The sequence below is a fragment of the Elgaria multicarinata genome, chromosome 9 (genome assembly GCF_023053635.1).
Source record: "Elgaria multicarinata webbii isolate HBS135686 ecotype San Diego chromosome 9, rElgMul1.1.pri, whole genome shotgun sequence".
NCBI classification, from domain to species: domain Eukaryota; kingdom Metazoa; phylum Chordata; class Lepidosauria; order Squamata; family Anguidae; genus Elgaria; species Elgaria multicarinata.
In genome coordinates, this window is record NC_086179.1 from 49,587,303 (window position 1) to 49,614,019 (window position 26,717).

The window sequence follows — 26,717 nt, forward strand, 5'->3', positions numbered from 1 at the left end:
ATCCTTTACGCATGTTTGCCTCAGAAAGGTTCTGAGCGAGTCATCCTAAAGGCCTGGCCAATAGGATGACTCACAGTTGGATCCACTACCCAGTTAAGCTGAAGTATTTGTATTAAACAGTGCAATCCTCTACAATGTCTACTCAGAAGTACGTTCCACTAAGTTCAATGGGGTTTATTCGCAAGTAAGTGGGTAAGGATGGCAGCCTATATTGATTCCATCTCTATGTAATCAATGAAATTAACTCTGTTTACATTCAAATTCTCAATCATAGACTCCTTTTTAGGGTGTATGTTATTTTATGTGTTACTTTAAGTATCCATTCTCAAACTTTCAGATTAACCTGTGCTTATATGGCATCACACGCCATGCAAATGCAAATGTGCAACAACAGCAGCAGCTTTGGATATTGTAAGTGCAACTCAGGACCCCGAAAGCTGCCTAAGTTGTAGATGGAGATGTGATAAATTCTAAAATATTAGGTGTTTACTTAATATGAACAATACTTATACTGCTTATTACTTCTATTGAGGGGTGGGTGGGAATGAACTGCTAAAAACAGGTCTCAGAAATAAACACTGAAGTGTTTTAATAGTAATTAAAAAGTATTTGTATTATTCCATCCCAAATACTGCTAGAGGTGTTTTTTTTAATCAATATACCACATTTTATCCTGTTTTTCCTCCAGGATAGGAGTATTTATGGCCTGGTTCATACCCCACAACATTGAGCTTAACTCTGAGTTCCAACTCTGAGTTGTCTCTCCTCCAACACCCCAAAGTTCTGGTCTGCAAACAATGCTAAACAACTCAGGCACCAAGCATCCCTGGCTTGTTTTCCGTCTCCTGCTTGCAGTGGGAGTGTTTGGTGCATGGGCACTGGCACACTCACTTGTTCTTGCTTGCTCATGACAACCCAGGGTTTTAAAATATGCTGGGTTGTTGTGATGTGAGAACTGGGTCCTTGTCACATTCTCCTGTTTTAACATCAGACCGATCCTGTGAGATCTGGCCCAAAGTTATGCAATGAACTTTGTGACTGAGCAGGGATTTGAACCCACGTCTCCCTGGTTGAAATCCAACAATCTCTCTACCACAGTACACTGACTCTAGCGTTGACAGATTTTTGAAAGGTGGCCAGATGGCTTAGAGTGACATGATATTGAATTGCTCTGAGTCAAAGTGAACATCAGTAACAAGCTCTCAGAGTATTAAGAGAGCCTGCATATTTGGTCCTCAAAACAACAACAACAACACACTTAACATCAAAACTATTCAGAGAGATTACATGTGTAATTAAAACACACACACACACACAGCAAATGTTCTTGGTAGAATTATATAACTATTTGCATTGTGGCCTTATTCCAAAGTGGGGAAGAGCAAATGATTATCTGAATTCCTGAGAGAAGTGTCTGGAGGTCACCCTTTGAAAGAGGATCTTTGTGACCTGTGTAAATAAGAACACCGCAAACACTTCCAAACAAGTAAAAGGTCACAGTGGGGTCATGGCTACAGACCCCCTGAACTACTGTTTTGCCTAAGGAGTATGCTTACCGTGTAAATCTCTCATCCTTCATTTCCAGGTCTGCCACTGTGATCAACTGATCTAGCTTGAATTTAGTGTCAATAATTTCTGCATCCCGTGGAGAGTATGTGCCTCCTTCTTTTTGCTTTTGTCGTATTCTAAGCCAAAGACCAGAGGAAATTCAATAAAAAAAGAATATTCAGTATTATTCATAATTCCTGAATTCACTGGAGCTTTTGTGAAAGATGTATTTGGTGTTTCAAAGTGGTAGCAATATGGAAACACTAAAAATAAGATGAAACGTCTGGAAGTACAAGCAATTGTTATCTATTTCCCAACATTTCTGTTGTAGTATTTTTTTCCTGGAAAAAGGAAAAGGTTTGTATCTCATATTAAGATAAGAAAGTAGAGATTTATACTTTTCTTTATAACAAAGAAAATAGATATTTCAATCAAATTCGGCAGTACAATAACAAATTCCAATATATCACACACATTATTTTCCAAAATAATAATAATAAATAAATAAAATCAATGTTGTTACAAAATCAGATCTGCTGACTTCTTCAAACATTGTATCTTCTGTGTCATTGACCAGCAGAGGTGGTCAAAGTTCTGTTCTAGCTGACTTGTATAAACTGCATTTCCATAATTAATTAATGAGGAAGATCCTCAATTTTCCTAGTCACAAATGCAATTTCTACACTTATATTATGGTTTTTGATAGAACTTCTGTAATATTGGACAGGAATCTAAGAGATGTATAAACTGTTCTGCATAAAGCTCCTCAAACTAAAGAGAATTTTCATATAGCATTTCCTTCTAAACAATACATATTTTAAAAGAAAAGCTGAGTCAGTTGCTCATGGTGAATAAGAGTGGTAAGACTGATTATCTTCTGCCCCTGCCCCCAACTGTGCTGGCTCATTAAGAAGCTGCGTAATGCCTGTAAATTATTGAATAAAAGTTGTACATTGTGGCAACTTTTTACCCAAGCATGATGTCTGCTTCTTCCCTGCTGAATGCAGATTTCTGAAACTAGGGCAGCTTTCCCCAACCCTGGGCTCTCCAGATATTTTGGACTACAAATTTTCTGACCATTAGCCATGCTGCTTGGGGTTGATGGGAATTTAACTCCAAAACATCTGCAGGGCACTAAGTTGGAGAAGTCTGGCTAGGTGAATGATCAATTCCATCTCCAATAGATCAGCAAGGAATTATTACACTACTTGGCTCTGTCTTCTCTCTTGCGTACTCTCACTGCAATCTTAGATCCAGGGTCAAAAATCTAATTAATTTCAATGACCCAGTTCGCGTATTATGGCAGCAATTCCTGGGTTGTTTAACCCAGGAATTGTGGGGATGAGAGCAGCATGCACATTTCTGCTTTTAATCAACAACCCAAGAACATCCCGTTCCTGGATTATTTCAGGATGTGAGAACCAAGAAACTCTTGAGTTGTTTATAGATTAAACAACTTAGAGTTAACCCAATAACAAACCTTGGGATAATTCTGGATTAACCCATAAACAACCCAGGATTTCAGGGTCTCCACATCACAAAACAACCCAGGAACAGGGGTGTTCTTGGATTGTTGATTGAAAGCAGAGATAATGAGTCTGCAGCTTGCACAGTCTGCTCATCCCCACAATTCCTGGGTTAAACAACCTAGGAATTGCCTCCGTGACATGTGAACTAGGTCAATGAATAAGCAGTGCATCCTCTAAATCTAGAATAATTCAGTTGAAACAACTGGAGATGTACCTACCTTGCAAAAGCATAAATTGCAGCCACAAGAAGAATTACAGAGAGTATACACAAAGTAACTGCAAGTATTATTTCTACAGCTCTTTCAGACAGTCCATCACCTGTAATACAAAGTGTATTCTATTGGGATTGAAACTTAGTTTAAAGACAAACTGATATATGAAAACTGTATTATATGGTTTACTTTCGCAGATATATTTTCTGGAAAAGTGATTCTGCTAAACTCCCTTAAGGACACACCATCACAGATTTTAGCAAACACAAAAAGCACAGAATGAAATGCTTTTAATGCTTTTTAAAAGATCGTGTACTGCCGAGATAATGACTACAGTTTTCCTAATGCAATTATAATCACACTGTGCAGTGAATGGGCCAACAAAAAGTGGAAAAGCACAACTGCGTAAGTGTGCATGTTTTACACATCAATCCTATGAGTAGCTGCATGCCTATAGCTTCTCATATGATACAGCGGTACGGCTTCAGTATTGGCATTAGCATGTAACTGGTACCCTGACATTAGAGTTGTATCTTGACCATAGTTCTAGCACAGGCACAGCAGCCATGATTCATTTTAGTATAAGGGCACCAGGACTTTCTGCCTTGCCCTTCTGAGGCATAGTTACATCTTATAAAGAGTTTCTACAGCTCTGGGGACAGGTAGATGGCCAGGGAGAGTTTAGACTGGTGCAGTGGTGCAAGTTCTCCTGCCGCTGGAGGCAAGAGAGAAGATGTGCCACTGCTGCCACTGCATTGTGCTGCCACAACCCCCACCCCACCCCCTTACCGTTTTGCACCTCCCTTACCTTTACCTTTGCTGCTGCATCGGCTCTACTAGAAAGCCACACGGATGGAAGAATGGGTGTGGAGCTTGCGTGGGTTTCGTGAGAGCTCCACTGCTGCTGTTTCCAGCTGCATGCATTGAGAGAAGGAGAGTGGTGGTGGATGCTTTAAAGAGCCCCACCAGCCACTCTCTTGCTGTGGCAAGTGCTGGAGGCCGCGGGAGAGCAGAGCAGTGGAATTCACCACTCCTCCTGTTCCAATGCCTGATGCAAGTGCTTCACCCTGGTTCATGAGTGGGCTGTCCCTGGGAAGAGGGTCAAGACTGGAGACAGCCCTTTAAGTGGTTGTTTGAGCAGTTTCGCAGTATCACCTGCAAGTGACCCCAAGTCACTCATACATTTAGCTGCCACAAGTCCTTTGTAACATCTAAAGGGGAACCTCTATGAGGACATGACCAGGCTGTCCAAAGGTAGGGGAACTATGAAAGTCAATGTAACCCTGTAACTTGAATTTTCTGCAGTGTGCATGAAAAGGAATGTTTCATAACAACTGATATACAGCTGCAAATTTAGTATCACCACTTCGTGCTGCTCCTATGAAGAAATGTACCTAGTGACATTTTCTTTACCTAAAGTTTTGATGGGATCCGAGTAGTCTGAATCTGTAAATTGGCCTTTGATATTTGTAGCCCTGAACTTAAATCTGTAACAGAAAATACATAAATTAAGGAACAACAACACTTTGGGTCAGACTGTCCATCATCCATCTAGAATCAGATCCATATAGTTTCTAGAAACACAGAACAAAAGGATTTCAATGGAGAATGAAATAAAGGCAGTTATGAATTACAAATAATTTATTAGTTTCTGTGAGTTAGAGTTTAGGGATATGTATTTATATGTATGGGCTGCTTTTCCCAAACTGATGTAAAATAAATATCCTTACTTTGATGTATTTCTTGAATGAGCAGACGGGTGGGCTGGACAGGAATACAGGAGGCACAGGCCTCCCAATCCCCTCAACAGCTGGGTGAGGTGGGATGACCATGTCTGTTCATATTCACTGAAAGAGAATCAGTGCTCCATTATGGCCTAAAGCAGTGTGTAGGTAATGCAGCTACAGTAGACCGGATCAAACTAAAATTATAATCCACTTGTACAACTATGGTGATCTTATCATATCTGAATTATTTTTATTTAATGCACATGTTTTAACCTCATTCTGTGGCAATGAGTTCAGGTCAATATTGCATTACATAAAATTTAATTTTGTTTGTTAGTTGAAGATTAGTTTCTAACCAGTTTTAAAATCTCTTCACTGGCTGCCAATTAGTTTCTGGGCAAAGTATAAAGTGCTGGTTATTACCTTTAAAACCCTACATGGTTTGGGTCCAGGCTACCCATGGGATCGCCTTCATCTGTACAATCTGCCCCGCACACTCAGGTCCTCTGGGAAGAATCTACTTCAGATTGCCAAAATTAGGCTGACAAGTATTACCCAGAGGACCTTCTCTTCTGCTGCTCCTAGACTGTGAAATGGCCTGCCAGAGGAGACTCATTAACTTAATAGTCTTTTAGCATTTAAGAAAGCTATAAAGACTGATCTATTCTGGCAAGCCTATCCAGTGGAATTTTAGGAAGTTTTTAGGGTGTTTTAATAATGTATACTATGTTTTTAATTCAGTTTTATGTATTTTATACTTATTGCTGTTCCCTGCCTCGATCCAAACGGAGAGGCGGGTAAGAAATATTTTTTGATGATGATGATGCATTTACTCTTATCTGATTCAGCTGTGTTGGAACAGGAGATTAAGGAAAGGAAAGGAAAAAGCACCACAAGGCACTGGCCCGGCCCAAGGCAGGTCATCACCTGAAGCGGACATCTGCCAATACCCGCCCTCCTGCTTACTTCTGTTGGCACACGTGTGCCAGCTAAGCAGTTACTTTGCACATGTACATGTATCGCCTCCCAGTTGCAATGTCCATATGGTGTTTTCACCTTCAGGAGCTGCATGGCGCCTGAGTGTTGGGCAAAATATTGAGAGGGATCCCAAAAATACTTTGCCCAACCTCATGCAAACACTGTGCAGCTCCTGAAGGTGAAACCCTTTCTGGGTAGCACGCTGAGAAGGATGGCTCGCTTACGTGTGGATAGAAAGTAAGCTACCTAGCCAGAGGCCAGCTGGGTTGGGAGGTGCAGGGTGGAATGGGAGGCGCATCGTGTGGAGAAGCAGCTACTTCTTGGTCCTGCTGTCTGTCTGCATAGGCCCACCATGCAGGCGGCCAGCAGAACTAAGAAGCAGAAGACTCTTTGGAAGAGGAAAGAGCCACTCTTCCCAGATTATGCTGCCTGATGCTCCCACTTCGTGGTAGGGCCGGCCCTGAGAAGGCAACACACAAGACATTTCATGGCAACACAAAGGGGCAGAGAAAGAGTCCAATGAGACTGGAATGAAATGGGAAGTTGCAATAGAATCACTCCAATCCTATCTTACTGCTATCTGCTGCTAAAAGATGCTAAAAAGCAGCTTCCAGTTGCAAGGCAAATACTTTTTCTCTAGGTTTCAAACATAACCTTCAAAAAGTATCTAGAATGTAAGTCACACCTATTTGCCAGACTGGGGTCTGAGACCTGTTTGTGTTATCTTCTTTAAAATAGGAGGCCAGTTAGGACCAAGATCTATTTGGGACTTTCAAGGAGCGCTAAAAGAGAATTTTAATATTGCTTAGGGGGAGAGCAAATGCCATTGTAAGCAGTCATGACTCATGAGTTATACTACTGATTTGGGCCTATAAAGCCCTACCCGTATACTGGTTTGCTTGCTACCTGCTCATTCTGTACATTTGCAAACAAGTGGGTATTTAAAAAACATTGCAGTTCTTTAATATCCTGAGATTCTCACAGTTCAGAAAAATGAAGGACAAATAGAACAGAACAGTATTTAAAAATTTGATCTGACAGCTTTTTTTCTAATTTTGTTGAATCTGAAAGAATATTTTGTTTTGTTTTCTTAAATGCAGCTTAAATACTATTCCAGATTTTTGACCAAGTGTGTGTGTGTGTGTGTGTGTATCTATATCTGCTTATCTATTGCACAAATAGAAAAATATTAATCATATACTTACAAGTACTGTTTTCTGGGCTTCAATGGGCCATTACAAATTTTTTCTTCACTTCCTGGTATCATACATGTACTATCTGCCCCTATTACATACATATCTTCTTCTTTACTGCTTAGTCCTTCATCTCCTTCTGTACATGGAGGGTTTGGAAAGCCCTCATTTACAAAATAAGGTCTTGGTTTCTTGAAGTAGGCATCATACCACTTAGTTACATTGCCATCATGCTGAACTAAAATCAGAGAACAGTGTGAAGTATAATGCTCTGAATCTATCACAGAATAAAACTAGATATAGAAATAATTCTGTGGACATATTTTACTGAATATAATATATACAGACATGAGTGAAGCTTTACATATGGTAGAGAGTGTAACTTATGACTATAAATGTCTGCAAGATTGGGCAGAAATGCTCAATTAAAAAAGAAAAATAAATCACATAAAATAAGAATGAAACATGATTCAACAATCGATGGATAACCTGGCAGGATTCAGATACCAGGATTTCCCCATTTCATGTATTCTTGTCTAGTTATTATTATTATTATTATTATTTATTTATATAGCACCATCAATGTACATGGTGCTGTACAGATAACACAGTACATAGCAAGACCCTGCCGCATAGGCTTACAATCTAATAAGTTGTAGTTAACAATAAAGCGGGAAGGAGAATGCAAACAGGCACAGGGAAGTGTAAACAGGCACCGGGTAGGGTAAAGCTAACAGTATAGAGTCAGAACAAACTCAATATTTGAAGGCTATAGGGAAAAGAAAAGTTTTTAGCTGAGTTTTAAAAGCAGTGATTGAGTTTGTAGTTCTCAAGTGTTCTGGAAGAGCGTTCCAGGCGTAAGGGGCAGCAGAAGAAAAAGGACGAAGCCGAGTAAGGGAAGTGGAGGTCCTTGGGCAGGCGAGAAGCATGGCATCAGAGGAGCGGAGAGCCCGAGCGGGGCGATAGTGTGAGATGAGAGAGGAGAGATAGGGAGGAGCTAGACCGTGAAGAGCCTTGAAGGTCAGCAGGAGAAGTTTATATTGGATTCTGGAGTGAATTGGAAGCCAATGAAGAGATTTCAGAAGTGGAGTGACATGTACTCATTCAAGAAATAAGAGAGGGAGGTAAAGTGCAGATTATCAACACAGGATGGAAGGAAAATACCACTACTTTCATTCAGTTGCATTTATATCCCAGATTTAGGGAGCAATCCTGTGGCCACTAGACACTGTCTAGAGGGCCATAGGATTCTTTAGTTTCTGGGAACTGAGGTCAAAACCAGGGCTCCGACCTCAGAGCCCAGAAACTGTTCTTGTTGCTTCCTTGTAGCCAGGGCGGTTCTCACCATGCCAGCTATGTCTCCGCCCTCAGAAATGGAACAAAAGGGGGGTCCTGGGGATGGGGGTGGTGGAAGAGACTACGGAAGTTGTTTTACACAACTTCCTATTGGGTCTCAAAACCAAATTGCCCATCTAGGCAAAAATGCAGGGTAGCCAGAGCACAGAGGAGAGGATCCCCTCTGTGCTCCAGCTGTCCTGCATAGGATAGACGGCAGGCTCAAATTTCAGGGGCTGGCAACTATATGGATAGGATTGCAACCCTTAGGCATCTGAAAAGCCTGCAAAACACAAAGTAACCCTGCCAGCTGACTAATATTGCAAGTTTTGCAGTAGTCACTGATGGGCTCTTTTTAAAAATGAAGTCTGTACAATCAAGTACAGAAAAAGAAGAGAAGAAAAAGTAGAAATTAAAAGAAATTAAAGGGGAAAAACATCTTTCCATACCTCCTGCTTCTGCAACAAGAATTTGTATTTTCTTGATAGGCCCATGATCATCATTATAATAGCAAACTGGCATACGAATTGTAATTGTTGTAGCGGTGACAAGTAGAGTTCCACTGGTATCATAAACTGGCATTGGCCTCTTACTTGGCCTTGATGGTTCTGTTTTGAGACAAATGTTTGCTATGATGCTGTTCTGTGAATCCAATTACTGCAGTCCTTTTAAAGCCACTATTTTGTACTGAGGTAAATCCTCTTAATATTTTCTTTAAAGCATTTCTTAGCTGCCTTTCAAGGCAGAAGCCCTCCCCCAGATGGTGTACAACAGTAAAATTCACATAATAAAAACTGATGCGGTAATAGAAACAACCAACGTTCTAAAAAAAAAAACCAACACGTACAACACACAATTGTAGCTACAACCCCGCCTGATAAAACATAACCAGGGAAAGGTCAAAGAAAATTAATAAGTTTTCAGGGCCTTCCTAAAAGTTTTGAGGGCCATCAGCAGACTCATTCCAGAGATATAGTGCCACTACAGAAAAGGTCCTTTCTTGTGTACTTGCCTCAGAGGTGGGCAACTAAGAAGGACTTCTCTTGCTGATTTTAAAGTGCAGGCAGGCTAATATGGATATTTCAATAACTTGGTCTAAAACTGTTTAAGGCCTTAATGGTAAAACTAGCTTTTTAAATAGGGCTTGGAAACATGATGGTAACCAGTGTAGCTGGCACAGCACAGGCATTCTATGATCAGATTGCCTCACGCCCACCAATACTGTACACTGCACCAGCTGAACTTTCCAGGCAATCTTCAAAGGCAGCCCTATGTACAGTGCATTACAGTAGCCTGTCACTAGTACATGGATAACTGAGGCAAGACCTGTCTTCTCTAGATAGGGCCACAGCTGGTGTATCAGCTTAAGCTGGGAAAATGCTCTCCTGGATACTGCAACCACCTGGTTTTACCCAGTTAGCATGAAGTCCAGGAGGACTCCCAGACTATGCACGTGGCCCTTTAAGGGGAGTGCAAGCCCCTCTAAGACCAATTGTAACCTCCATCTAGAGTAGTTGGTTTCCCAACCCACTGTACTTCCATCTTGTCTAGATTAAGTTTCAGCTTGTTCACCCTGATCCATCCCAAGACAGTCTCCAGACACTGGTTCAAGGGTTTGACAGCCTCCCTAGGAAGTGTAGATGGACATGAGAGGTAGAGCTGAGTATAAGCCACATAGTGATGTCATTTGAGCCCAAAACTCCTGATGACTTCACCCAACAGTTTCATATACGTGTCAAAAAGCATGGGGGACAGGATGGAACCTTGCAGCACCCCATGGGCTAATGGCCATGGGGTGGAACAGACATCCCCCAGCACTGTCTTCTGAGACTGCTCCTCCAGGAAGGGCCAGAATCAATTTAATACCGTGCAGCACAGCACAGCTCAAAATGAGTGCACACGGTTAATATGAACCAATTACAACAAGGCTGGGAGTGGAGAAAAGGTGATAAAGCATTCTAGGTTACATGTCTCCTAGAGTATGGAAAAGCAAATGGAAATGATTGCACATTATATTTCTATAGCCATTATCTTTACTATAAACAATAAAGGCATTATATGAGCCTACCTTTAATGTCTGTTGTGATTTTGAGTTGAATCTTTGGCCCTGCACCAGCACCATTGATGGCATACACCTAAATATAAATGAAACTTTGGGTTACACTTCAGTCCACTTACCCTAATCATATAATGATCAAGAGGTCAACTAACTGGGTCTCATTGTGTCTCTACACACACACACACACACACACACATACCCAATACGATATTTAAAGGCTACATGGGTAAAGTAAGACTTTGTCACTGGACACACCAACATCGATCGATGTTTCAATTAAATCAGTTGGGGTTTAGAGCGAAACTATATGTTATGCTAATTGCGTAGCATGTAGCTGAGATCTTTCTTTCTTTCTTTCTTTCTTTCTTTCTTTCTTTCTTTTAGTATAAGCAGCCACAATTTGGATCAGGTCCACCATGCTCCAAGAGTGGAGGGTCAAACCTTCACCCCCACCATTTCCCCCCAAATCCCTGTAAGGGTTAAAACAAAGAAAAAAAATGATTAGTGTCAATGGAGACTATTTTCCTTTAAAAAAAGAAAAAACCTCCCTGGAGAGAAGGAGGTATTTAGGGTAAAAATGGTGGGAGGAAGTTTAGTCCTTCCTCTCGTAGCACAGTAGTGTTGATCAGAATTGGGGCCACACATGCTTACAATAGAGGAGAGAGAGAGGGAGGGAGAGAGAGAGAAGACTCAACTATGTGCTACATGATTAGCATAATACGTTGTTTGGTTCTTATTTCTATGTGTACAAGTCAAGGCAGGGCATCAAATGCTTGTTGACCACTTTCCATTATTCTTTTTGCCAGCTTAAAGATAATTGCAGGAGAAATATAACTGGAAATCAAGTCATATGTTTATCAATTAATTAACTTTATAAACTACTCCACAGCAAAGCTTTCTGGCTTAGATTTAGCTTAGCTTTCCCACTGATTGCCTCAAAAGATACTACCTAACATTAAAGAAAAAGAAAAAAACTTACACTGATATTATATGTATGTCCTCCTTTTAGTCCTTCTATCATGGCAGTGACTGACTTGTTTGTTCTGTCTACAATACTTAAATTATAGACCTGGAAGACAGTTGGGTCATCTTCTTTGTACACCATAGCTTGATATACCTGAATATTGCCATTGTGTTCAGACGGTGGTATAAAAGTCATCTGAAATTTCGTTACTTCATCAGGTATCTTCTGAAATGTTATGTTGTTAAGTGGTTCTCTAGGCACTGAAAGAATTTTAAATAATTGATTCTTTATTCCAAAATTAATTAATTAATTAATTAATTATATTTATACCTCAGCCAAGATTGGCTCCAAATTTATATTGGGACACTGAAATTGTTCTTTGTAGCTTTCAACTAAAAACAAATCATCCAAGCACTGGGTGTCTTTGCAAAGATTAAAAATGAGTCTTTTCAGACAACACACTAAGCCATGGTAGGCCATTAACCCTTTTGCAGCAAATAGTCTGACCTCCTTGTACAGCTTCTATATTCCTAAGGAGTAGAACTGATACACCAGTTTAACAGCTTTGTATAGCCTGTGATCAAACAAAAACAGGCTTCTTCTACTGCAGTTAGAAAACGTTCAATCCCTGGAAAGGATGCAGAGCCATCAAGTTTTGCTTTCAACCAGTGAAACTCTCCTCCCCCAATGCCCCAACATCCTTATTTTGTAAATTTGTGACCAGCATAGAACTTTATCAGCCTTTACAACTTCAGGGTCCATTGGAGACCATGGGTGTCATCAGACAAGTGTTTTATTGCATGCTCATTACTGGGCACTCACAGATTTTTGCGGGTCCCTCTCACGTTGTCGTCTGCCTCCCGCATGCGTCCCGCACACTTCCCACCCCTTCTAGCCCTCTTTGTGCGACGAAAAAAGCCCCTGGTAAGTTGGAAGTTGCCACTATCTCCTGCTGTGTGCAGGAGAAGTGGCTCGATAAAGGCGCCCCATGCACTTTTTAACTTCCTTTTTCCTCTCCCATAAAAAAAAGAAGTATCGAGCAACAAAACGGGGGGGGGGGGGGGCGGGCGGGCAGAGAAGCCATAGGAGACAAGTGTGATTTCCCCCTATTTGATGGAGCTCCATGGGATTGCTTCAAAGCAAAGTGAGGGCCTTTCACCACTTCCATCTTCATTTCCCATCAATGTCTCTGGGCTGCACCTCAGCTTTGTACTCAGTCTTTCGGGCAGTTTACTTTTCTTTTGTGACTAGCCACAGTTCTTATGGCAGCCATTTTATAGTGGTGCCCAGGACAGTTGTTCAAATTGCCAAAATGTGCCCACAGGTCCCAAAAGCTAAGGATTTTAGTGGCCGAGGGCTTTTTGTGTGAATTTGCTGAGATGTTTCAATGGTTTGAAATTTTTATGGGATGTTTTTGTCCTATTTTTTAAGCTGTTGTTTTATAGTTGTTAATTTTTAAAATGTATTTTATATACTGTTTGTAAGCCACCTTGTGAGGACTATGACCTAAAAGGTAGCTTTAAAATATTCAAATAAAATTAAAATTAAAATAAATACATTTACTTACCTGTTTCAAAAGTGGAAACAATAACAGACGTGCTAGACTTGCCTTCAATATGTGCAGCATGTATATCTCCTGTAAAGGCAGTGACTACTACAGAATACCTTGTGAATGCCCTTAAGCCTGAAATATTAAGGGTTTTATCCTCATCATTTGTTTTGACAAATGAAGCTTTATAGTCATCTGTATCCACCTGTACAAAGCAAAAAACAAAACAAAAAATGACCCCAAAAAGAATAACATTTATCAGAATGGTAGTATGATTTCTACAAAAATGTGTACACATTTTCATGCAAACTTAAAGAAAAATCTCAATGTTGTGTTGTGTGAACTTGGTGAGGGTGGGTTGTTGCCATGGTTAATAAACCAGCACAACCCTAAAGCAGCCAATGGGTTATAGGTGGTTTGTTAACCACACCAGCAACCCACCTTTTTTGGTTCACAACATGACAAGCTATGGAATACTCCTGTCATGGCGTGCATATGCAAAATGGAGGCTGGTGCATGGCATGGAGCCCACATGGGTGAATGAACCCATGGTGGCTTACCGTGTCATGTGAACCAGGTCACTATCTCAACTTGGAAGCCACAGACAAGCCCCAAGAACTAAGCAACAGAAAGAAGGCCATTGAACAAATGTGTATATATAATCAGATATAAAATATCATCCATATGCATATCCTCATATTCCAACTTTATGTTTCCAGTATGCAGTAGGAAACAAGATTAAAAATCTCTACAGTAGCAGTCCCACTGGGTAAAATCTGTAATAGTTGCAGCTGCTTACACACTAAAAGAGTTCAGGAATATATTTCCTATGACAGATGTGACATAGTATCCCCACTGAGAGTTAACCTTAACTAAAGATTCTGATGTACTAAACAGACACTCATTTCCTGGGATGACCATCAAGAGGCAAATATTTTTTCATACATCTGAACTCAGGTATTTTAACCAATGAAATATACATCTACAACTCTTTTATGGTCACAATAATGAACTTTTTTCTTTTCTTTTTGCCTCCTCCCTATGTACCACCTTTGCTTCATGAGCTCTGAAGTAGATTCAAAGCTGAATCTACTCCAAACAGTTAACTTAGGGCCAGGTAAAAGGTACAGTGGGATCTACTAATCCCTGAGTGAGTACCATATTTCTTCGACTGTAAGACGCCATCGATTGTAAGACGCACACTAATTTCAGTACCACCAACAGAAAAAAAAAACCTAAGACACACCCACGATTCTAAGACGCACCCCATTTTTAGAGATGTTTATATGGGAAAAAAGTGTGTCTTAGAATCGAAGAAATAGGGTAGATCTCCAAGGTTTTCTGAATTGCAATAAGTTGATCAATAGTGTATAAGTAGTACTAGTGCCTTCCACTTTTGCAATGAATATATAGTACAGGCATCTGCTGTAACCTGGGAACTCTTTTTCTAAAGAGAAAAATTCCATTTTTCATCCATCCTTTCCACTAGAACAACAGAGTTGAAAAAGTATATTTAGTTTAAGAGTACAGTACTGAAAGCCAGCATGATGTACTGAATAGAGAATTGTCTTTAGATTAGCAAGTGTGAAATCTCTGTTCACTAAGGAAAAACAGTGGGTGGCCCAGGCTACCCTTAAAAACAGTTGAGATAAATAAAGAAGATCATAACTGTAAAAGGGTCCATTTATTGAAAAAATGCTATTATTATTATTATTATTATTATTATTATTATTATTTATTTATTTATATAGCACCATCAATGTACATGGTGCTGTACAGATTGATAAATCATAATAAGTTCAGCTAAATCTATATTACTTACAATCAGAGGTTATCACAATGTAAAATGGGGTAAATAAATATTATATAACAAATGAAATTTATTAAACGTAATTAATAATAAAATATTAAACATAGATCACTAAGAAACTTAGTTAAAACCATACAGTCAACCCAAAAAATACAAATTACTAAATCCAGCACTACAACTCTTCTCAAAATCTTTGGCATTATCCAATACTGTCACAACTAGGGATGTATGGATTTAGTTTCATCTGTTCCGTGTATGTTTCACAGATTGTCTTTCATTCCATCATCCACTCATTGACGGAATCAGATTTTTCCCCATCCTTCAGAAAAGTATGTAAAAAAAACAGTCTGCCACAATTTACATAACTTTTACTGGTATGCACTATTTTGTGTATTTTTCTTAGTGCTACACAATGGAGGCTGAGGAGAAACCAGAGATGCATAAAACATTGGGGGGGGGGAGGTTAAAAAAGGCATATTAGCCCCCCAAAAAACAGAGAGGCCGAGTACTAGGCGGGACCGGCCTTTATGCCTCCGCCTCCCGTGGCCCATGTGTGCCTGCATGTGCAGCCTTTATTTCCCTCCTCCACGCACTGCGACTGCTGATTCTCCCGCTCAAGCCGTACCAGCTGAGTGGGGGTAATGGACTTTCCACTAACTTTTGTATGGCAAAATTTGTGTAAAATTCCAAAATTCCCCATGACTCAGAAAATGCTAGTCTGCTGCAGAATCTGAAGATCAAATTCATAGAAATCAAAAATAATTTGAATTCATTTTGAATTTCTCTGACATTCCTAGTCACAATGCTACATCAATGTTGTTAGCACTTGCTAAGCAAAGGAAGAAAACAGCAAGCTGTTTCTGAAATTAAAGAGCAAACCATACTGCCGAAATTGGCAGACTGTACTGGCAAAAAGTTACTTTTTTCCTTTTTCTAGGAAGTGCTAATGATGCAATAGATTTGGTTTACACTATCACAATGTCATTAGTGCTAGCATAGTCACATCATTAGATACAGCCCCTTGGGATCCTTGTTAAAAGCAAAACTTCTGTCTTTTGACAAATTGGCCAATTAGTACCTATTTTTAACAAATCAACAATATATTTTTGTCTAGTACCTTGAGCCAGTGAACAGTTAAACAGACAACGGAGAAGATCCTTAACCTCATTTGAGCCACAACAGCAAAAATGTAAATTATCCAGTATTTTAGCTAATCTGCCATCAAGGATTATAAATGGCATTAATTGAAATCTTGGAAGAGTGAGTTCCACCTCCACACAAAACATATTGATTTTAAATAATCTAGACCTGGATTATATTTAAGTAAATCATAACAGGAGTATCTTTATGGAACAGTGAGACAAAATCTTCCTGCAAAAACACATTATTAGTGCATAATTAAAACTCCTCTCAGCATGGGCATGGTCTTTCTGGAGAAACTAAGCCTCTGAATTATCATATTTCTGAGATAAACATGTCATGTTTTGGTACCAGGATTTCTCCCTCAATGGATTAAAACTGGATTGTTTAAACAACATAATAGCCAGGTGAAACTCTGTCTTACATTTTGACCAATAGTTAAATGTCTGCTGACAAACCTTTATAAAATTGTATTTCTAGCCATAAGTACTATGCCATGGTATGTATGTGGGTTCCCAATATAGATCTTAAAATTCTGTTCTGATGAGGTTTAACTACTCTGAAAATCGAAAGCTCCAGTCCTTTGAAACAAACAACATTTAGTGCTGAATTTGTTGTATTAGGTTAATTGGTGGGGGGAGGGTGAGAAGTTGCCCATTCACAGCAGTATACCAAATTTAAATGCCCCACTCACAGTCTCTTCAGCCTTGAGGGTCCCCCAACACAACATAAAGTTGCCATGAACTTGAGGCAGAAAATAATACGCCCAGATAACAATATTTAGACATCTGCTTTAGAACATCTTAATATATACCTAAAATATTGCACACAGTTCTAAGAACTTTGTACTGGGAAGAAAGTTTACGTTACTGAAATGGAAGCTCTGACCAATGTAAACTATATTGGATAGATCAGGGTGTGTGTGTGTTTTAACAAATGATTGACTTGCAAGATCAAAGAAAGGTTAACATGCACAAAAACTTGCAGTACAATCCTATACATGTCTACTTAGAAATAAATCCCACTGAATTCAGTTGGGCTTACTCTTAGGTAATTGATACAGGATAGTAGCGTTAACTTCAATTTAATACATAGTGTGTGTGTGTGTGTGTGTGTGTGTGTGTGTGTATAACAGTATACATAAATAATGGAGAAGGTTTGATAGCTTTATTTTTAAAATTCTGCCTTCAAAAAATCTTAAAACTGTGATAATACCTTAATTAACTGGAATATTTTTAAAGGGAATTTTGTAAAATACAACTTGCTTGGTGGAATGTGAATTACTAGCAGTTTCCCTAGGGAGCCATAACATTTTATTCTAGGATTTTTAACTACAGTCATACTGGTAGTTTTATTGCACTTTAAGCATCAATGGACCTGTCTCTATAAGACTTCACACCTGTAGCTACTGATCATATAGTCAACAATGCTTAATAAGAAGCCATTCTAAAAAATAAAAACATATTCGGGGAGCAGGGGGAGAAAGATACTGAAATTTTTTCTTAAACTATGTCTGTGTATGCCTTGAAAGTTCATTAGTCCCTGATCTACTAAGCTGAAATATTGAGATTTAAGACAATTTACATTGCAATTGTATATATCTACTCAGAAGTAAATCCCATTGCAGTCAGTGGTGTTTACTGCCACGTAAATGGGTAAAGGATTGCAGCCTAAAGCTTCTAAGGATATAATTTATATTTCTAAGGGTTCAATCCTACGCATGTTTAGACTGAAACACGGTATACTGTTGGTGTGCTGTTTTTTCATTAGACTGCTGGAAACAACCTTTCATGGTGAAAGGATATTTTCCAATAATCTATAGGGGTGATTTAGCTAGCACCAGTTTGCAATGGTGCTAGCTAAAGTTAAACTTGAGCCATTACATTACATTGTTATTTATTACAGTCACAGACCAGCAAAATCAACACCAAAACATGCAATGGATAGATAAAAAGTGACATAAAAACAAAATACAGCTTGGTGAGTTGCTTCTCTCAGAAGGATTGCAACGTTATTTTTCTAAACTTGAGCCAAGATTGAACTCTGGAAGTAACAACATGGAAAGTAATAACAAATAAAAGTTTGCCTTTCAGCATCTCCAGAGTTACTTTCCTTCTTGAAATGTAGAGGGGTATCATTCGCTTTTTCCACACTGTCCTCTTTATGGTCACACTATTTTCTCCCATCAGAGCTGATCACTCACTAAGGTCATAGCTAGATGGGGCTTTATCCTGGGGTGATCCCCGGGATTGTTCCTGTGCATCCACATGATGCACAGGGGATCCTGGGATCAGGGAGGGATGATCCCTCCCTTGCCCCAGGATCTCGCCCTACACTTTTGGCCTGGTTTTTCTACGGTCTCGGGCTGAGCCCAAGTTCGTGGAACATGTGGCTGGGTGCCACGGTTTGTCCCGGCTTCTCGCAATTCCTCACGAGGAGCCAGGACCAGTGCATGGGGTGCAGAGCTCCTCAGGAGCTCTGTGCCCATCGGGGGTGGGGTGGGGGGAGTGGAGGATTTATTTATTTATTTTAAAAAAGGACTTACCTTTTGCGCACGACCGCTCTTGCACTCCTGTCTGTTTTTTTAAAAATGGCGGGCACAATGCATTTCCCTAATAATATCGTGAGATCTTCACCCCTCCGTCCTGCTAGACCAGGTAGGTCTAGCTAAAGCCAATGAATGCTGCTAGTTTTAACCAGTTCCTCAGAACTGAGTATTCAATTTCTATTCTAATATTCAATATTTTAAGACAGGAATTGTGATTTCTAGGAAAACCTGTGCTTCAGGACTTCTCTCTTTAGAAAAGAAACACTGATGTTACACAAGATATTTAATCCATATCATTCATGGTCAAAGAGTAAAAAGCTGAAGTGACTTACTGAGGTAATGTCAATGAGGTAGAATGTTGGTCCTGTAATGATGCCAGGCTCATTCCAGCTGATATTAATACTATAAGGAGATGTAACTACTACAGTTACATTTTCTGGAGGAGCATCTGGAACTGCAAAAAACATTGAAAATATATCAAGAGATGTGGTTTGTTCCCAAAAATATCTCATTCGGAGCAATCTACTAATAACAATCAATTCCCATTTTCCCGTGTTGTAACATTACTGGTGGGCTCAAGACACAATTATCCATCAGGTTATTTATATAATTAGTGGCAAAGGGAGGGGGAATGAAGGAACGTTTGTTTGTTTTTTAATTAATTTTAAAAAGTGGAAAGACCATGGGAGAGAATATTTAGATTTCTATATACAATGCTATATAGCACTGTTATATACTTTCTATATTTTACACTTTCTACAATAAACTCCCTTCCAGAGTGTAGGCTTCAGCCCTAAGCACACTTATTGGGAAGCAAATTCCATTGATATTAGTGAGATTAAGGATTGTTCACAGGACAATCCTTGTTTTTTCCCCAGTCCATGCACTGTTTTTTTTACTGCCACAGACTGAGCTAGCCAGATATATGCAGACCAGCCATTAATTGAACTCAGCCTGGACTAGCTTTTTGGGTACCTGATTGCCACTGTTGCTTTTGGGAAGCTGAAATTAAGTATCAAAGCCATTTTGAACTGAGTTTGGCATGTGGCAGTTAGCCTGTATGTGGCCAGCTCAGACTGTGGCAGGCTGGCAGCATGCCTGGAAACCAGAAGCATAGGGTGAGTGAAAACCACAGCTGCCACACCCTCAAAGGGATGCACATCTAGACACTTCTATATAAATGTATTTAGGATCAGGATGTTAATGCCTTTCAAACTCCTTATCTAAAGTGCCAAGACATCCTTTCGCTGGCTTTCATCATAACTGAGGAATGTTCACCAAGACATAGAATTTTACATCAGATAATTGGTATAACCAAAATATGAGTGGAAATTAGAAATCTATTAGCTTCAGTCTTGGAGCCTTATAACAAACATCTTACATAAACAAACTTGTGCCAATGGTAACTGTCACATACTGATTTAAGATTGTTTGTGAAATGAGTCTAGCTAGTAATGGGGCAAGGTATCACCATACCCCTTCTCTTATAAATCACAGCAATTTACTCAGTAGGAATGACCTAGTCTTATTCACTCTTTCCCCTATAATCCAATCACTTCCTCTCATGAGCACTTTCTCCCTGGTTTTCACAATAATGCATTTTCTGTAACTAATAACCATCATTTCCTGATTATCATGCTTCTATGCTTGCACAGGAATGTGGGTCTTATGGAGGTCAGGGTCATTTTTTCCCATCCATCTGTGTCCTGATGCTAAGGCAGCAGTTAAGTTTGTTAGCTGGATGGTACGTCTGGATAGCTTATCATTTTACAGAGCAGGTCTTCAAAATGTAAGACTGATCCTCTGATGCTCAAATACATCCTCTGACTCAGGCTCTATTCACTTCACTAGGGCTTATATTGGCAGAGTGTTTTAGAAATAAGGTTATAAATTATCACATGTCTAAAAGTAAATCTATGCCTGCATTTTTACAACACAAATGTTTTACAAAAAATCAGATTATTTGACAAATAGTTTTGAATGTATTACTTGAATATCTTTCCAGCTCTGCAATATTTTCCAGAGGGAAAATAACTAGAATGAAATCATTTCTTTTTCATTATTGCAAAATCTGCGAGGAATTCGGGATATAGAGGCAATTCAGTAGTGTTAACTCTGCCCTGTTTTTAAATCAGCAGAAGCATCTTTACAGGAAATCTATTTGGTGACTTTAGTAAATAAGGCAAAAGGAAGTAAAGTGATGAGAGTGAGGGGCAGCTGTTTCTCACAGATTAATTCCAAGGGAAATCTACTGATCATACCAATGGCCTTGTTCTGGACAATGCTTTATATAAACTCACAGATAGTACCTGGCAAAACACATTGGGGGGAATTTAAGCAGAATATGTCAAACTGATTAAAACACATGACTGCAGTGAAGGAGGTTTTGGCTATGTCCCACTGTGTTGTTCTGTTGTTGCATATTGTCTGTCATTGTCCCTGCATTACTTTTTGCATGCCTCTGTATACGTAGGAACAATAAGGAGAGAATGGGGGACAGACTTAATTAATTACAACTGTTACATTGATTCATTAGTATGTGCAGCTAGAAACGGGGCACTAGCTTTCCTACTTGTTCAAAGGAAGCATTTAGTGGAAGAGACAATAGCCCTTGTGCAAATGGCACGGAAGGTAGAATGAGTGTGTGGAGGGAGGGCATGATTGCACCTGTTGGCTCTGTCCCAATCTCTCCATGTTCATACTATCTTCTGAACACAGCCAACATCCATACTTGCTATCTGTATGAAGCCTGTAGTCCATCTCACGTGAAGAAAAACTATGACTATATAGCTTATACATGCACAGGCACTGCATACAGTGCATGAAATCAAGGGTAGAGCCAGCAGGAGCAATCTTGATCCCTCCCAGGTTTGGGCTAATGGTTCTCATTGATGTATGTCCACAGGATAAAGGAAGCAATGCAAGAAGACTTTGGTTAGATTCTGGATTGAATGTATTGTAGGAATACAAAGCAAGGAAGACAGCAATTTTTCAAATATTGCTAATGTTTGAGGGGTGAGATAGGGCTCATGTGCCTTTAAAGCAGAAGTTTAGCAGATAAGCATTCACATCACTGAATCTGCATATCATGAAAAGCTTTACCTACTGAATTTCTGCTTCACAATCTCTAGTTTCAGTATTCTGAGCACGCAAAGGAGGACAAAGCTCCTACCATTAATAGCTATGTAAAAGAAATTTCAGTACTGACAGCTTTTCTCACTATTCTATGACAAACTGTAACTGTTATTAACATTTCTTCTTCTATTGTGAAATAGTATTGTGAACAAACTTATGGTTTAATATTATGGTAATGGTATAGATTCTTTCGAAAACTGATCCCATTGCAAAGATGAATTGAATAATTTATCAGCAATGCAATAACAGTGCCATCAAACTATTTTATGAGACAGAAAGACAGTTCCTAAGAGGACAATCTATAAAACAGAAGGCTGAGTACTCTATCTGTCTAACTGTGGGAGTAGAAATAGCATTGGTAACATACTACAAAATAATATTACTATTTGTATAGTTACCAAAGTGTTAACATATTAAATGAATCTTCCCAGAAATAATGATACTTTAAAATAACAGATCAGTTTTAATTTACTATGCAAATTGTTATAAACAGTATCAAGTATGAGCTTATACCCATGGTGTTTGTGTCTTTATAACACCATGGCCACAATCATGATCTAATTTTGCATGTTGAATGATGCTTCACAGAACCCCTGAACTGTCCTTTCAAATCTCCCGTATCCATAACGCAAACTCAAGATTTGGTGTGAACTATTCAAGGGGTAATTATTGGTAGTGCTTGTGCACCTCTTGCACAAAATCCCCAAACAAAACTACAGTGGAATAAGACATTCTAGACATTCTGATGCTAGTAATAGTAAATTACTAAAGCAAACAGTGACTTGATGGCTTAAGATTTTTCAAGGTAAGTTTTCCATGAAAAACACAGATGATATGATTGCTGAGCCCTAAAGTAACTGCAGGTTTCCTTGGCAAGGGGAAATGAGAAATCAATTTTCATTCTTGTTTATTTTAAATAATTTCTACAATCTGGAAAAATCTAGATTCAGCAGCTGTTTTTGATAATTAGCAGAACAAGCAGCTGCTAAGATCTAAAAGTGAGAAATATTTCCCAGAATTACTGACTACCATACATTTTCCTGAACCTTTCTTCACAGAATTTGGAATGGTAAGCTCATTTTAAAAGTTTTAAATCTTCCAATTATGCCAAGTTTACGTTGAAATTAGATGTTAGTTTTGCCACTTTGAACATTTAATTAGGGTGACCATATGAAAAGGAGGACAGGGCTCCTGTATCTTTAACAGTTGCATAGAAAAGGGAATTTCAGCAGGTGTCATTTGTATATATGGAGAACCTGGTGAAATTCCCTCTTCATCACAACAGTTAAAGGTGCAGGAGCTATACTAGAGTGACCAGATTTAAAAGAGGGCAGGGCACCTACACCTTTAACTGTTGTGATAAAGAAGAATTTCACCAGGTTCCCCATATATACAAATAACACCTGCTGAAATTTCTTTTTCAATACAACTGTTAAAGATACAGGAGCCCTGTCCTCCTTTTCATATGGTCACCCTAACATTTAATCTCTTAAATTTTTAGACTGTATCAAGCCATTAACGTATGGGGGAAATGTTCACAAATATTAACTGTACATTTCTACTTACATTTTAAATATGCATTTCTATTATTTATTTTGCTAGAATGTTTCTGCGGAAACTGAAAAAGTCATGGAAAACAGAAACAAATTGCTAAATGCAATGCTATTTGATAGTTCCCAATCAAACCCTCTTTCAAATATTGTATACTTAATATCCATCACCTGTGCATTCCTGTGAACGTCAAAGAATATAATAGAGTAATACAAATTCTTACAGATAGTCTTTTAAACCAAAGCTGCATTTTTAAATTGAATTTCCAGGGAATATCCTTTGACCAAAACAAGGGGTTACATCCAATGTTAGTCTAACTGAAGTTCCATTCATTTCTATGTGTCTACTCTACGTAGGACTAACATTGGATATGAACCAAGGCAATTTTATAATCTATATAATGAATTATACATGGTGTGTGAATACTCCTGACATTTATAGATTTGATGCAAACATATAACAAAGAGGTGTAATAGTTATTCTTACTTACAGCCAGGAAGAGTTTGTGTAGAAATCCAAGGTGAAGAGCTGCCATAACCAGCATTCGTGCTAGCAGAAACTCTAAATCTATACCATCTGAATTTTTTCAGATCATACACTGTTTCCTCTGTAAAATCTCCAGCAAGATAGGAATATTGCTCCTTCTCATATTCAATACATTCAACAGCTTCCCAGTTAATGCAGTGGACAGATCGTAACTGTGCGGTAATCTTGTAGTTTTGAAAGTAGCCAAAGATAGTAACTGGCATTCTCCATCTCAAGGTCACACGTGTTGATTGTACATTTGCAAATGCTATATCTCTAGGAGCACTGGGAGCTAAAAGCAAATAAAACAAATTATGTACCTCAATTTACAGTGAGCAGCAGCTTGTGTTTATTGTTGAAATCAAGATGACACTAAAATAGACTACACTGTGATATAAAGATATACTATTACACGATTACTTATGGTGCATTTGTGACTGATTGATAGGTAACAATTAGTCTGTTTTGATAATGATATACACTGGCATACAGAAGGGATACCTCCCTTAATAACATGCATAACTCCAGGAAATAAGATTCGGGAAGAAGGGTTTCAAATGTCTATGGACACTACAGAAATATTGAACATAAGTGTGAGATTTAAGGCAAACCTTCCAGTTACACCAAGTTGTCTTTCTGCTGTGAGGAGAGGTGGTATTATTGTTGTTATATTCAGGTTCAGAGCTTGGCAGGGGGATGGAATATTATTTAGCAGTTATTTTTGGTCTGCCTACACCGTCATTTGATGTTCTTGCTAACTAGGATTCTTTTGAGATAACCATTTTAAATCCCAAAGTTTCACACACACATACACACACACTTTAGAAAGGAACAGAGTTGTGACAATTCAAAGAATAAATATATCCAGTCCACTCCAGCAATTTCTTATGGGCTTAGGAACTGTAATGTTCTGTAACTGTAGAGTTACCCACCTTGAAGAGCTTTTCCCATTCATTCCTACGGAGGAAGCATATCTGCTTCCATATTCCTGTGTATGTAGATACACCCAATTTGTTGGATATGCTAATATGTGCTAAAGGTCCCTGTGTGCACTTGAGCTCTAATATTATTTTAAGGATTCTCTGAATATTTATCTTCATAAACAAGTCATTAAGAGTGTAATCCTAAGCATGATTATTCAGGAACAAGTTCCACTGAGTTCAATGGGACTTACTTCCCAGTAAGCATCCATCACATTGCAGTGTATATCAATGGTAAAAAGAAATCAACTATTTTTAAAGTATTGTTTGAGATTTATCATAAGCTCCACATACTATTGTCCTTATTTATGCATTTCAGAGTGTACACAGTTTCATTGACTTGCATGTAAAGTGTTTCATAGATTTGGCCTATCTATATACAGATTACACAGACTCTATATGTAAATTATAGTTTGCTCAGGTTTGTAAAACCCAGATTGAGGATGCTGATTTGAAAATATGTTCCACTAAAAAAATGAGAATTCCAAAAAATAAAGTTAGAATTGAGGGGTAAAATTAATGCAAGCTTTTTATCTGTTTTATAAAATGTAGAGAGACTAACCTATCTGCAAAGTTTTTAAGGAGAAAACCCCACACTTTAAAATCCAGAGAACATAGTAGCTATTTAAAAATTATTCCTTAACCTCATTACAAGTTCTTAATGGAATTGAATCTGGAAATAAATGTCAGTCAAAAATTTTCAGAACATTTGGCAATCCTCACTCTCTCCTTCATATAAGGAATAACTTTTAATTCAATACCCAGCAGAACAAGATGTTGCTTCTGAGAAAAGTAATGTCTTCTAATTCCCCATTTTTCTCTCTCAGGGCCCTCCCCACCTTGTTATGCCTAGATCAGGGGTGGGGAACTTCTTTCATCCAAAGGACCAAATTCCATTTCAGAGAAGCTCCCAGGAGATGTGTTCCAGTGGTAGGCAGGGCTAAAGGCAAAAGAGGCAGGGCCAAAAATACTATAATAATAACAGCAACAACCCAGCATAAATTAGATTAAAGCTCTTACTGCCAGAAATTAAGCTGAAGCACACCGCTCACAAAGTCAGGTCCACAGGGTTGTGAAGGAATGGGAAGGGGCTGGGGTTCAGAGGGACTTCACAAGTACCCTTAAGGGTGTCTATACAGCACCACTTTTGCTACTAATTCCCCCCCAAATCTGCAGCATTGATAGGGTTACATGGCAAGAGTGAGCACGGGCTATCCCAGAAAATTTGCAGTGCCATTACCACGCAGCAGTAACATCAGCAAACATCAAGGGACTGCATGACATTGTAGCTTTGAAAGCCTGCATCTGCACAGCCACAGTTCACTGAATTTATGCACTATATACAATATCTGTCCTTACTTTCATTCCAGAATGAAACTATAAAGTCACCATGGCAACCACTAGAAAGCATCCACCTGGAGCCAGCCCCCCTGCCTTGTATTTAAACACCTACCCTGCACTGGAATCCCCCCCTTAACTACACCCACTCTCTTAATCTGAACTGAAGCCACCGCTGACACACACACACATTGAAGCAAAGTAAATACTCGCAGTAAAACGAGACATCGAAAATGTGCAGCTTCCTGGGCAATAATACAATGTGGCTGTGAATTGGCAGCTGTGTCATATAAACAAAAGAGCACAACTGCACAGCCATGACAGAGAATATACAGCATATAGACAAGCCTATAGCCTTAAGGCCCAGGAGTTCCCTATGGAGGCTGATCGCCTGTCACTTACTTTGATGAGATTTAGGTGCCAGGATAAGAGCTTTTTATTAGTCTAGGGCAGCCTTCTTTGACATGCCCCCCCCAAATGTGTTGAACTGCAGTTCCCATTATCCCAGCAGGCACTGGCCATGTTGGCTGGGACTGATGGGAGTTGCAGCCCAACACATTTGAAGGGCACTATGTTGGGGAAGGTTGGTCTTGGCT

General features: G+C 39.1%; 1 protein-coding gene across 1 annotated transcript in view; it reads right to left on the minus strand.

The window, feature by feature from the left end:
• The window catches only part of PTPRQ (protein tyrosine phosphatase receptor type Q), a 131,294-nt gene that overhangs the window by 28,439 nt on the left and 76,138 nt on the right, over positions 1–26,717 (minus strand). The window contains exons 43-52 of the mRNA XM_063134713.1: positions 23,769–24,095; positions 18,925–19,046; positions 13,113–13,299; positions 11,561–11,805; positions 10,591–10,657; positions 8,972–9,130; positions 7,200–7,425; positions 4,703–4,776; positions 3,296–3,395; positions 1,557–1,685 (exon numbers count right to left, since the gene is read on the minus strand). Of these exons, the coding sequence (XP_062990783.1) occupies positions 1,557–1,685; positions 3,296–3,395; positions 4,703–4,776; positions 7,200–7,425; positions 8,972–9,130; positions 10,591–10,657; positions 11,561–11,805; positions 13,113–13,299; positions 18,925–19,046; positions 23,769–24,095 (1,636 nt within the window). The remainder of the gene's footprint in view (positions 1–1,556; positions 1,686–3,295; positions 3,396–4,702; positions 4,777–7,199; positions 7,426–8,971; positions 9,131–10,590; positions 10,658–11,560; positions 11,806–13,112; positions 13,300–18,924; positions 19,047–23,768; positions 24,096–26,717) is intronic.